Below are 14,036 nucleotides of genomic sequence, written 5' to 3' on the forward strand. Positions count from 1 at the left end.
AACATATCTGGCTTTTTAAAAGCATACCAGTTAAATATGTAAATAAATAATAGTCACATGTAGGAGTATGTGCTCAGAAATTTCTAATGAAGTATGATTGCTTTGGAGTCAGAATGGTTTGGAGATGACCCACATAGACTGTCGTGGTTTGTCACACTGCCTTCAGTCTAACTTCCCCGCCATTTTATTACTCATCCATGAGGTAAAGTGCTTGGAATAAACTAAGTGCTGTATAAGTGTTAGCTATTAGTAGTAGTATCCTATCCCCAAACTTAACTTTCTGTCACCGTCTTAAACCCTCATTATCAAGCATCTGGATTTTTACTTCAAAGTCTTAAATCGGTTGGTTTTCATATTGGAATTCCCATGGTGAGCTCCTTGGCTCTTGGCCTGCTCCTCCAAGTCTGTGTGAACAGAGGCTGGCACTCTAGGCTCTGGCTAGTTAGAGGAGGAAGACTGCCGTGGCCCTGCACCATGAAAAGACATGTTCACTCTGCGTTCAGCTTCTCCCTTGATCACTTCCCATGACATGTCACATTCCTGGACCACACAAGTCGTTAGGCCACTGCCCAGCAAAAGAAGAACATATAGGCTTTGGATTGTCTATAACATAAAGACCACATTTCCTTGGCAGGACGAGGAGGCTAAAATATATTGGACAGTACCTGCTTGGGATTTGTGGAGTTTTGTGTTCTGCTGCATTTGCTGAGAAAAAAGGAGGGGGAACCACCTTGTGCGAATTCTCCAGAATCAGGTGACATGAATTCAAACCCGTCTCACTCGAGTGTGATCTTGGATAAATTGCTATGTATCTTCCTACCTCAGTTTTCTTATCTGTAAAAGGGCAAAATGATACCTGCCTCAACTGATTGTAAGGTAACACACTATCATGTTCTTGGGAACCAATAGGTTTTTCATAAATGGTAGCTCTTGTCATTTGCAACATTCTGACACTTTTAGAAAGTCTTAGAAAGTCTCCCTCTGAAGGGATATTTAACACATTCTAGTGAAGAGACAACGTCTAAAAACCAATGCCAACTAAATGGGAGCTGACAAACATGGGAAGGTCTCGAGCAGGGCTCAGAGTGTAGCTGGGGGAGAGGGCAGGGAGGGACAGGTGGGCCTCGGGAGCCCGACTGGGTCAGAGAATAGAATCTCTTCTGTTTTTTATGATTCTGCCGAGTTTACTTTGTAACCAACTTTATTTCCACTCACTGCAACTCATTGACACCGACTTTATTTCCATAAGATTGCACATGCACAGATTACTCCATACAACCCTCAGAAAACTAAAGCAGTACCTTTATTTTATACAAACAGTATAAAATGTTCATTATGTAAGAGCTGTTTTGTTTACAATATATTATATTGCTCCAAGCCAATGCCAAAAGTCCATACGTTATATTCCCTATTTTATTGTGTTTACAATATATTATATTGTTAAATGCCACTGCCACCATGTTCTTTCTTTCTTTCTCTTTCTTTCAATACTGAATTCTCTGGAATCATGGTGAGGTCAAAATTCGGTCAAAATATGGTGTATTGAGAGTTTAAGAACAAGGGGAACTTTAAAAATGTGACAAATGTCTAAACCCATGACAGTAAATTAGAAATGTTGTAACTTCAACATAGTTAACTGCTCCATCCAAACCCTTGATTTATGCATTTCTGTTCCATTTCCAGTGTTCCTCAGGCCCTTGACACCATGAGTACATTGTAATTTTGGAAATTATTCGCCAGCTACACAACTGAAAAGACACAATTTTAACCTGATCAACTGACATAACATCTAATCTGTCCCAAAGCACTGAAACAAGAAATCTATACCATCCTACTACAGACATACTTAGAAAACTTAAAAGGAAGAGTAAATATCAGCTCAGTGATTTATAATGAAGCTAATAAAATTCAGGCCAGTATTCTTAACTGTAATGAACATTATTTGAACATTCAACACATGAAAGGTTAACAAAGGCTATGAACTTAGTGTAACTTAAAACGTTTCAGATGTCGGAGTTCACCAGATGTAATTGGATTCAGGTGGATCCTGCCGCTCCTCAGCCTTTTTAAGTGAAGGCGTGTGCTGCCCCAGCCGGGTGCCTGCTGGCCTCAGGGCATGCATGAGGCGGGCTCCGTACCCTGTAAAATTATTCACAGCTTAAAAGAAAAGAAACTACAAAAACAGGCTCTTCAGATTCATTACTAACCATTCAAATGAAATCCATTTTCCCTTTTCAACCCAGAGTAGACCACAGCCACCACAAAAAGCCACCTGAATGAAGAGATGTTACAGGTTCAAGGTCTCTGCTAAAAAAGGAACCTATTTTAGGAACGCCATCAAATCTGGCTTCCATCGAAGCTCTGACTCCCTATAGATTTTGGCCATGCAGAAACTCTTAATGCAAAGTTTGGATGGATGTGGTTGAATGAAGGATTTTCTCCACCCAAGGTCTGGAAAGGATCTGGCACTGAGGTCCCCAAAGCAGAGATGTTCCTGCAGAGGATCTGATCATTTTCACTGCATTGCAAATCCAGCCTCGATTATATTGATCTGGAACACTCCCCGCTCTTCATCTCTTCATAGTGATTGCACAATCAAGTGTGGCAACTGCACTTACACAAAATGGGAATTTTGCAAGAACTAAGGACCTCCACCCTGCATTTTAGAGAAGGGTTATGATTTGAACGGACTCCTTATCCATGGGTTTTTGTCAGTTTCAGTCATGGTGGGCATCTATCCATTTCCAGCTTAGTTGTAAGTGGACAGTAATACTAAGTTCCATAGCTTCAGACCTCCCTTTCTCCTACTTGCGAACTTCTAGAGGTGCCTGAGGCACTGACTCCTTTCTCCTGATTTCCTAAAAGGGATCCGAGGGGGCAATCACATTTAAAAAAATCTGCCTCCATCTTCCTGTGCATTAAAGTCGAGTTTGGCATTCCATTTGTTCCCTGTGGTTTTTAAACGCAAGCATGCCATTAAGTAACTACTGAGAACAGAATACTTTGTTCCCGAATGTGTTTCTCTGAATTGTCAGTATGTAGGCTGGTAGCTCAAGGAACAGCCAGAACAAGAGCCAACAATGTGCTGGAGTAAATCCCTACCCTGCTGTTCTCCCCGCCACCCATGAAGCCCGAACCTCCCTGCTGGGAAGGGTGAGCCTCAGCCGGGAAGTCTGTCTCCAATGTCCTCCTCCCCACTAACATGTCTGGGTGCCTGAGACCTCCCAAAGTGTCACCTCGCTGGGAGTCTGTTCTCTCCAGCACTCCATGCCTCCGACCTTCCTTGTCACCTCCCTCTGGTCAAAATAAATCTCTTTCTTTCTGCCTGATTCTCTAAGCTCATGTACAAAATGGCTGGGTGGCCTCTCCTAGACACCACATTTGCATTTTAATCAGGCGCTGGGGCATCATCTTGAGGCAACGCTGTGACCTGAGGAAGGTACATCGATGACAAAACTCTCAGCAGCAGGTCGAGGAGTGGGGGTGGATGGGGGCTGGTAGTCCTGTCCAAATTGCTCATCGATGCTACTCGAGGGCCCCTGACTTGCCTTCTTTTTGGTGATGTGACTGGTTTATCAGCAGGAACAGTGCCCCCTACTCTCTTGCCATCACCCTCGGTCACCAGGTCCCAAATGTGGGTCCCAGAGGAGCTTTGCAACTGATGCCTGGGATGTATAGTGTGACCTCAGCCCATCCCTAGGCCCCAGGATGTCTCAAAAGTTACTTGCATCCTGAGTTAAGGGTGGCGTAAAAGATTTGGTTTACTCTTTCCCCAAGTATCTCTCGAAATGGTTAGTTTTCTGCAGTTCTTTTAGTCCAAAAAAAGCTTCCCCCAAGTGTGTCCCTGTAGGGATACATTTAGCCATTACTACCTGCGGAAAGAACTATTTTCCAGAAGAGCTGAACTTCTGGTTAAGCTACACCCACCTGAAGCCAATTCAGTCTACCATCCAGTCAATGTAGCACGTGACAAGACTCAAGTCAATGGCTTAGTGTAGCACAGACCAAACACCAACTTGCCTTAAAACCAACAAACAAAAAGGCACGTATACCTACATATAAATGTATTAGATATACATCATAATAATATAATGTGATTATAAAATATACACAAAAATTAGAGATTTGAGATTGAGATAAATATTTATATATAAGCTTATATATAAATATAATAAAATAACAAAAAATATAAAACTATTGTCAAACCCGTCTTTTCCATCCACCTAGCTGATAACTTCCATACTCCCTGGGCTGCAAAGACCACCCTTTGGAAACGGTGGATCTAGAAAAATATCTGTTGTGAAGGTGATCTGTGCAATTTGTGTTCATTATTTTGGAAACTGACTGTGATAGACGCAAGCTGAACTTCTGCGTTTGAAGGCTGTTGGATGACTGAAGCCTGCCTTCCTTCAAAGGCAAGGTGGACCATGGGCCCACCTTAGGCTCTCCTAAGCCCACCTTAGCTTTGGAGATGGAATGCTAGCCCCACCAGGTGGGGCATTTTCTGTCATCTCACTGACAGGTCTCCAGTACCTGGATTCTTGCTTGGAACAGAGAAGATCTCAATCAAAATGAAATGGTTGAATTGAACCAGTTTCATTTTGTGCTGAAAACAGGCCAGTGGTTTATCATCTCTACAGCTAGCTCATTTTGGGGTAGTCAGTAAATTTTAAAATCCACAACTCCATACTCCCTAGACCTTTTCTTTCCTTCTTTTTTCTTTCTTTTTTTTCTTTTTTTTCTGCCTCAAAAGAACTTACTTGAAACATACCACAACCAATAATATTTAGTAACCCTCAAGAGCAAAATTCTTCATGTTTTATATGCTCACGGGTAGATCTTAAAGGATAAAATCAGAGCCAAACAGATCTATATATTTGGTTTAGACTCTTATACTTGTTATTTCTTTCATAGTTACCACACTGTATTACAAAATCAACCTGAATTACTGATTTAACTTAGAAAAGTGGAGGTATTTTACAGATGTGGTGATAATTTGCACAGCTGCATTGCCCGTAGACTCTAAAACTTAGGCTCAAAGGTTTAGAGAGTTGAGGGGGCTAGGGGCGAGTCCGGGGAACAGGAGGCAAACATGGGAAGCAGGGCTGAGTTACGGGTCATCTATAGCTGCGGGAGCCAAGATAGGCTAGAGGCGGGCTCTCCAGACGCCTCCCACTCACTTTTATTGCAGTGTCTTCCGTGCCAGCCTTCCTGACATTGGCACTTGCTGGGCTCATGACAGGTTCCGTGGGTACCGCAGCCAGGCTCGCAGACCGCTAGAACCGAAGGAGATAGAAAGTGTTTCCTGAGCTTTCACTGTTCAACAGAATTAGTTGCCTTTCCTGCAGTTCTTTAGAATGTATTAGTTTGGGCTTCACCCCTGTTGTTGTTTTGTTGTTGTTGTTGTTTTTCTAAGCCAATCTCCAGCTTCTGAGTCACAAAAGATGCTCAGTAGGACTCAGAAACTGCTGGAATGGAAGCTCATTTTCCTTAAGAAAACCCCAAATAGTTAAAAAGCTGAGTTGCTCGTGTGTGAATGTGTCCGTGTTTTCACATGCATGGATTTCATAAAATGTCTTTGTTCTAGAGAAAGGGAACACAGATGTCCTTGAGCATCATGGTGATGCTCAGGCAACACGCAGGAGGCCCAGAAGTTGTGTAGGAAGAGATCCCCGAGCTCGAGCTGATTCTGCGGATGGGTACTTACTGATTCTGGGTACTTACGCTTGGAACAGAGGTCTCCTTGGTAACCTTTGGAGCACTTACATTTGCTTTTACCAATGCATTTACCTCCATTTCGACAGGGCTGTGGGCATTTGCCTGAAACAGAGAAGGATGCAGATAAGCCAGGAACTCGGTGCTTCATTCAGAGATATTCACGTTTTTCAAGGGAATTGCAGGACTTTGAGAGGATAAGTACTTTTAGATGGCACCGATTCCCATTTATTTCAGACCTGCTCTGGCTTTGATACCATTGGAGTTTCATTCTTGGAACAAACGGGCTAGTATTTTCACTTGTGATTTCTAATGGATATCTGTTACGATAAATGTGTTGCCCACATGCTATGTGTATATGACTTTTTTGGTAAGCAGAATAAAATTCTGTTTTGCAAACACTTGTAATTTAAGATATAGTACAGGTTAAGATGTGAATAAGCCGCCAAGTGATCTTTTCTCTGAGTTCTGACTTTGAATGTCACTCTTTCTGAAAGCAGACCTACACCTGTGAGCAGCAGTATCTTTCCTAGCCTAGGATTCTCCAGAGAGCAGGGCTTCCATGCAGAGTCTCTTTGTTAAAGTGATCCTAGGAAACCAGAATGGGGGGACAGGGAGAGAAAGAATGGAAGGAAGGAAAGCCAACACAAAAGTGTGTGTGTGGGTTGGTCATCATAGGCAACCAGGCTCTATCCTGTGGGATTCTTCTGAGAGGCCATGGACACGGCACCTTCAAGTCACTCTTAAGAAGGGAGAGGGGAGCATTTGTTCATTGGCACCTGTCTTCCGCTGGTTGAGAGTCACCCTATGGAATGACTTCCTCACACTTCCAGTATGCCCCTATGTGAGCGCTGACTGATTTTGTAGGACTCATAGGAGTCTCTGGGTAGAAAGCAGAAGAAGTGTGGAGCAACTAAGATGGGGTACAATCAGGTTATGCCACGCAAAACAGGTTTGCACAGCAGTGACTGGAGTGAAAAGTGGGCTGAAAGGAGACATGAAGTAGGGCACCAAAGGGGGCCCATACCACACCAATGCTTTTTTTCTAGAATGTCTTAGGGCCTCAAAATACATCACTCTTTCTTTTATGTCAGTGCCAAATGAGAATTGCTAATGTTTTCACAGCTCTTTGGGTTACAGGATTTTAGAGCTGCAGTAGGGCCTTAGATGTAAAAATGATAAAATGATTGTCTTTTATTCCAGAAGCTATTTATTCTCCCTCTGCAATCTAGAATTTGCCATCCCAAGGCTGGATGGTTTGAAGAAATAGAAGAAAAAGGATGGTTCACCCAGAGCTGACTGCATCCAAAGAGAGCAAATACCCATTAGGTTTTGGATTTTTTTTTTCTTATTGTTGTTCTTTTTCTTTCTTTCTTTTTTTTTTTTTTTTTACATTTCAGCAGAATACTCATTAAAAAGGTCTTAATACATAAGGAGAAGAAATGAAATCTTTATCATAAAACATACTTTTATTCTCTGAGCTCTTCTTTTTATGGTCAAATGAGCCTTCAAATGAAGTGAGCTACCCTATGTTTTACGATCAAGCGCTATGTTTGATAAACATAAATTCCATATGCAAATTATTTTGCTGAAACACTTTACTTCTCTTTTCACTTATTCGAAAGGACCTTCTCCAATGTATAAATTCAGCAAAGCAACATTTAGCCATTGTGCAGACAATAGAGACATAATATTGAGATGTTAGAGTCTCTCAAAAACCTGGAATGCCATTATACCTTTAAGTTTTTCTGATGCAGGGATGTTCTAGAAAGAGGCATCAAAGGACCTTAATAATAGAACACCACCTTTTCGTTGACTATTAAAAATCCGAAAGTGTCCTTTTTGCTAAGACAATGCTAGAATAATAGCATTTACTATTTGGTCAAGATCCCAAGTCTTACCTAAAGCAAAGGAATGCCTAACTCTGAATTTCCATTTGTATCAATGAAATATCTGACCTCACCATATGTACCAAGTTGGATCCTATCACAGTATTCTGCCATGCACTTGGGTTTTTCAAGTCAACAAGATGTGGCACAATAACCCTATGTCAGAAAAGATAGTACTTATTGTGAAATACTCGGTGACACCAATTTCCCCACATTCAATGAGAGGTGAACTTGGTAGCCAGGGATATCACAGAGAATGACTGGTGGAGAGAACCTTTTCATTGCTTCCATGGGTCTTTTTGTTTTCTTTATCAGAGGGAAGTGAGAGTGTTTGGGTTTACCACAGCCAGGAATAAGGACGTTCTCTCTTGGTTATCACACAGCAGAAATGTGACTACAGGCGACTATCCCAAGGCCATTGCAAATCAAATCTTACGGAGCCAAAGCCTCATGAAGGTGTGACTGTTTTAAAAATCAGAATCCTCTAAGTGTCTTTAATGTTGACTTCCTTTTCCTGAAAATATTTCGCGATAAATTTTATCCATTGGACAGTGGAAAAGTGAGCCAACTTGAAAGATTACACATTTTTACCCAGAACAGACTAAACATTGCCTGAAGACAAACAAATTTTACTAAGTTTATATGTTAGCATTTTACTATAACCAGTGAGTGGGGGGGTCCAGGGAGAGCAATGAGTTAGGGATTGACAAAATAAGGACATTAAACTTCCTCTGCCCATCAGATTGTAGGTTAACTTAAATGTGTGACTCTGCTTCACATAGAAAACCAACAAAAATGATTTACAACAGTGCCAACAACTATCATCTCTGCGTCTTAGGATTATAGGTGATTTTTAATTGTTTTATTCGGTATTCTAAATTTTTTTTATAAAGAATATTTTATACAGAGGACTATTTTTTTTAGTCCCATAGATTTCATTTTATTTTTTATTTTTATTATATTCAGTTAGCCAACATATAGTACTTCATTAGTTTTTCATGTAGTGTTCAATAATTTATTACTTGTGTATAACACCCAGTGCACATCACAACAGGTGCCCTCCTTAATACTCTTCAGCAGGCTACCCCATCGCCCCACCCTCCTCCCTTTTGTAACCCTCAGTTTGTTTCCTGAATTCCAGAGTCTCTCACAGTTTGTCTCCTTCTCTGATTTCTTCCCTTTCATTTTTCCCTCCCTTCCCCTGTGGTCCTCCATACTATTCTTATGTCCCCCACATGACTGAAACCATATGTTAATTGTCTTTCTCTGCTTGACTTATTTCACTTAGCATAATTCTCTCCAGTTTCATACATGTCAATGCAAATGGGGGGGTGGTATTCATCCTTTCTGATGGCTGAGTAATATTCCACGGTATAGATGAACCACATCTTCTTTATCCAGTCATCTGTGAAGGGCATCTCAGCTCTTCCCATAGTTTGGCTATTGTGGACACTGCTGCTATGAACATTGGGATGCATGTTCCCCTTCTTTTCACTACGTTACACAGGACTTTTATAAAAATAAGAACCCATTATGTTATTTTAGAACTTCATTTATAATACAGCATAAATAATCCATGTAAACTTTTTAACTGAAAGTTCACTTGGGATAGCTAGCTATGAACCTTAAGTAATGGGATAAATGTATACTCCCTACTTCCAGATATTTCTAACCTTGATGTTATTTGTTAACTGGCAAGAGTATCTTAAATTAAGTCAAACTGAAGTTTGAGAAGATATCAGTCCTAATAAATGCCAGGGGAAATGAAAATATAAGTAACATCAGCATATATATCTCATGAAAAAAAACAGACAATAACAAGTATTGGCAAGGATGTGGAGAAACTGGAACCTTCATACATTGCTGGTAGGAGTGTAAAATAGTACAGTGGCTTTGGAAAACAGTTTGGCAGTTCCTCATAAAATTGAACATGGAGTTAACATGTGGCCTACAGTTCCACTCCTAGGAATATACCTGAGAGAACTGAAAACATATGTCCACACAAAAACTTGTACATGAATGTTCACAGCAGCTTTATTCACAATCACCCCAATGTGGAAAAAACCAAATGTCCTTAAATTGATGAATGGATAAACAAAAGATGGTTTGTATATCCACACAATGGAATATTATTCAGCAATTAAAAGGAAGTAATGATACATGCCACAACATGGATAAATCTCAAAAACATCGTGCTAAGTGAAAGAAGTCAGACACAAAGGGAAAATGTTATATGATTCTATTTATATGAAATGTTCAGAATAGGCAAGTCTGAAGAGATAGAATGTAGACTAGTAGTTTCTAGTACTTTGGGGAAAGGGGAATAGGGAGTGCCTGCTCATGGGTGCAGGGTGTCTTTTGACATCTTTTGACATGTCTAATGCCATGTTCTGGAATGAGACAGAAATGGTACTGTTCTTCATGAATATATACTGAATTGCATATTTTAAAATGGTAAATTTTTTGGTATGTGAATTACATCTCAATTTTAAAATAAGAATTCATAATTCAATTTTTTGTCTCTACTATACTAGAGGCACTTTTCTTTTTTTTTTTTTTTTTTTTTTAAAGATTTTATTTATTATTTATTTGACAGAGAGAAATCACAAGTAGACAGAGAGGCAGGCAGGCAGAGAGAGAGAGAGAGAGAGAGAAGCAGGCTCCCTGTCGAGCAGAGAGCCCGATGCGGGACTCGATCCCAGGACCCTGAGATCATGACCTGAGCCGAAGGCAGCGGCTTAACCCACTGAGCCACCCAGGCGCCCCTAGAGGCACTTTTCAACTCAAGATCCATTTCCGTATTTTCTTGGTACTGTGGTTCTTGTAATAGAAACAAGACATTTCCTAGAGGGATTTGAGAATAACTTGTGATAGGGATAATCAGGAGCCTTCAAAGGCCTACATTTTTGGTGTAGTAAGGGAAAAAAGGAATAGAAATCATTGTCTCTGCCAATGGAAAGTTGTAAGCCCAAGGACATACTTACATGTAGAGAAATGAACCCAAGAACAAAGATCCATAAATATGATTTAGCTAAGTAAGTGAAGTCTGAGAGTAAGTATGGGGAGAAAATTGAGGGGAATTAGTTCAGAGAAATTTTTATCAGTTCAGGTAATTAATAAGAACAGAAACCATATCCTGACAATTAATTACATGTTCTATGGAAACTTCAGAGGTATTTCACTTGAACTCTATAAAAAATGGTTACTTCATCTACTACTCATTAAAGAACAAATAAATTAGAGGTTGAAAGATAAAATAGTTGTCAATATTACTTAATTTTGAGCCCACTGCAACCCACTTCAGAAACTATGGTGGTACTAAACACAGCAGTATTTTACAGATACAATATGGCTGGAAATAAAAATGCTATATTCCAGAACTTCCAAAAAGGCAGCGACAGGGCACCCTTAGCAGACATGCTCACGTTCTTTTTCTCCTTCCTGCATGGAGCACTGGTGTTATCTGTTTTCTGGATCATAAAGCAATCTAAGATGCGGTTGACTCATTGCTGAGATTAATAGAAAGATTCAGCGATCTGCTGAGGGTTACATGGCTGGTAGGGGGCAGAGCCAGGATAAGCAGTTTGATATCCTGATTCTGAAAACAATGACTATCTACCACATTCCACCCTTAAGTTTTTCTTTCTTTGTATGGAAGCATGACCAAAATATCATGAAGGCACAATGAAGCCCTAGCTGCATTGATCTGAAGATCATAGCTCAACTATTTTTTTACCTAAATAAACATTCATGTGACACTTCATCAATCAAGATATAGAGAATTTTTGGTACCCCATAAAGTTCCTCTGTGCCCCCAACAACCAACCTGGTTTCTACTATCATCCATTAATTTTGCCTGTTCTTCAACTTCATAAAAATGGGATCGTGCAGTATGCACTTTTCCCTTTACTTAACATCTGTGCGGTTCATTTTTGTACTGTGTGCTGTTAGTTTGTTCTTTTTTTTTTTTAAATTGTTGTGCACCCTTTCTCCATTTTCCTTGAATCTATCCCTTCCTCTTAGATGGGTTACTGGCTCTAATTTAGGGAAGAAATTCTATGCCTGCCGGTAGATAAACAAATCCACCTGTCCCAAAACTCTGGTCTACATTTTTAGGCTGAAGCGAGGGTCTCTGCACAATGAGAAGGGGACAAACTCACTAATAAGAAATAATACAACATGCCAAACAATACAAACCCAGATATGACTGAGTCAGAGTGTGGGCTCGGAGTCATCTGGCGCCCACTGCCCCACCTTTAGGAAAAATGAAGATGGCTATATCTAGTGAAAAGAAGCCACTGACCTGAGACCTTGGATAAGCTATTCATTGTCTCTGGGCTTCAGTTTCCTCACTGAAAAAATGATGGGGTTAGGTGGAGTACTGAGGCTCCCCTCCACCCCCCAGAAACAAAAAGAGTGCAGAAAGTCAATACTCACTTAGTTCACACTGTTCTCCCTCTAGTCCTGGAGGGCAAATACACTTTCCAGGGTAGAAACACGTCCCTCCATTAAAGCATGTGGTTGAGCAGTTTGCTATTAGAATGGATAACATGGGTAATTGTATTAGAGAGTAGGTTAAACCTTAAAAAAAAAAAAACAAACCCAACTTCACTTAAAGTGAGGTGATATTTCTGAGACATCTGCCTCCTGCCCATTTACTTAGTCAAGTAAGCCACTTTGCAAATGCAAAAATTGTAACCAATTGCTTGATCATTGACAGATTCCAACAACATAATAGAATAGCACATACATTATATACTATTCTCCCCCTGGGGGCTTCTATTTTAGAGAAAAAAAAAAAGGCAACATGTATTAAAAAAAGTTATGTTTTTATTTTCTTGTAAATATGCCCTTAAAAAAGGAACACTATAAACACCCTAAAAGATTTTTTGACGTTAAAAGAAGAGTAAAAAGGAGAAGACTTATTTTAGAATAGATAAAAGGGAGAAAGGCCATAAATACTAGGAGCTGGCAAAGGAGAAAGCAACTTTTTTTTTTTTTTTCCAGAACGAGAACAGAGATTCATCTTATGTAATAGGGATTTTAAAAAATAGACTTTTATGACATTTGGAGGAAGGAGTCCCGGTGTTCGGGAAAGGACAGACTGTCAATCCTCCTCAGATCCCACAGGAAGGAAAGTGTGCAGCAGCTACTTGGACAGATTATTGTGGGGGTCCAATTAACTAGATTTTCCAGGTAATAATCATACTGTTTGTGATTCCTCCTAAATCCTGTCTTTGTGTCGACTTCTGGAATTTCACTGCTCAAACCTAAAATAAAGGGAGGACAAAAATGGGGACGAGGGTAGAGCAAGTATCTAAAAATAGACGAGTTGGCTCCTTCTAGAAAGGAGATGAAAATGAGAGCTTGGATTCTCAGCAATTCCAGTTATAGGGCCTATTTGTTCTTGTCCTATATAAAATGGGCCAAAGTTGGCTGCAGATGAACATATGCTGAAGTAAGCTTCCAGTAGGAAAATCAGAGAGGATATCCAAAATTTATATGTATGCTTTCTTTGTGGAAAAGCAGTCCAACCTGCATGTCCTGCAAGTATCGTGCTTCTTATATGATAGAGCTTTTTGTTTAAACCACAAGGATCTGCCCTCTTAAGGCAATGCTGTACTTGTTTTGGCAAACACAGCCTCCCAATGCAGAAGAGAACAGCAGCATTTGGTTATAGAATTTAGGATTTAGGAGAACCAGCTCTTTGGGCTTCCTCCTTGCTAACTGCTCCTAGTATTATTACGGCAGGACAGTTGTTTTTGCAAGTGTGATTCTGTCTCCCCACCTGTCTCTGTGTCTCCTGGGGAATGAAGAAGAGACAAGAAAACATCAGGATCAGGGTCTGCTTGGCCAGAGCCCTCTGGGCACTACCCCTTCTAATGAATAGAATGGGATGAACCTGGGAGCTGAACTGGAAGTCTCAGAATGATGACAAAGCTAGTTAAAGAATGTGGCCATGCTCTTAGTATTTGTACAATTCTTTACAAGTTTCTCTACATTTCTGTTGTGCAATGATTCTGGACTAGGAAAATGCACAGAGGCACCAGGTAACTTTCACTGGGGCTGAGGGCATGCTGGGCCAGGGCTTAACTTTTCATTTCCTGAAGCTGGCAACAGAAGTCCCAAGAGCCACCAAAAGTTCATCTTTAATGTTGCTTCAAATATGTTATGCTCAGCTCTAGTTCTGTGCCAGTAATTAAACCATTTTTCAGAAGCTCTAAACTCCCTCCTGGATGATAAATGCATCTTTTTGTTGAGTTAGTAAAAGCCATTATTTTTTAATATTCCCAGATCTCCAATGAGACCAAGTGGAATTTCAACAGACTTTCCAAAAGAATAATAATAAAAAGTTACTGGAGTCTAAGAAGTAGGGAAAAGCTGAAATGTAAAATATTACAAAGTGTAAAACATACTAGAATCCACATATTT

At 40.2% G+C, this 14,036-nt stretch overlaps 1 protein-coding gene across 1 annotated transcript in view; it reads right to left on the minus strand.

Annotated features, from left to right (window-relative positions):
• Positions 1-1,103: 1,103 nt before the first annotated feature.
• Positions 1,104-14,036, minus strand: part of WIF1 (WNT inhibitory factor 1) — a 68,132-nt gene continuing 55,199 nt past the window's right edge. The window contains exons 7-10 of the mRNA XM_047743377.1: positions 12,042-12,137; positions 5,725-5,820; positions 5,181-5,276; positions 1,104-2,139 (exon numbers count right to left, since the gene is read on the minus strand). Coding sequence (XP_047599333.1) covers positions 2,018-2,139; positions 5,181-5,276; positions 5,725-5,820; positions 12,042-12,137 — 410 coding nt within the window. The 3' untranslated portion in view covers positions 1,104-2,017. The remainder of the gene's footprint in view (positions 2,140-5,180; positions 5,277-5,724; positions 5,821-12,041; positions 12,138-14,036) is intronic.

The sequence above is a fragment of the Lutra lutra genome, chromosome 8 (assembly GCF_902655055.1).
Source record: "Lutra lutra chromosome 8, mLutLut1.2, whole genome shotgun sequence".
Lineage (NCBI taxonomy): Eukaryota > Metazoa > Chordata > Mammalia > Carnivora > Mustelidae > Lutra > Lutra lutra.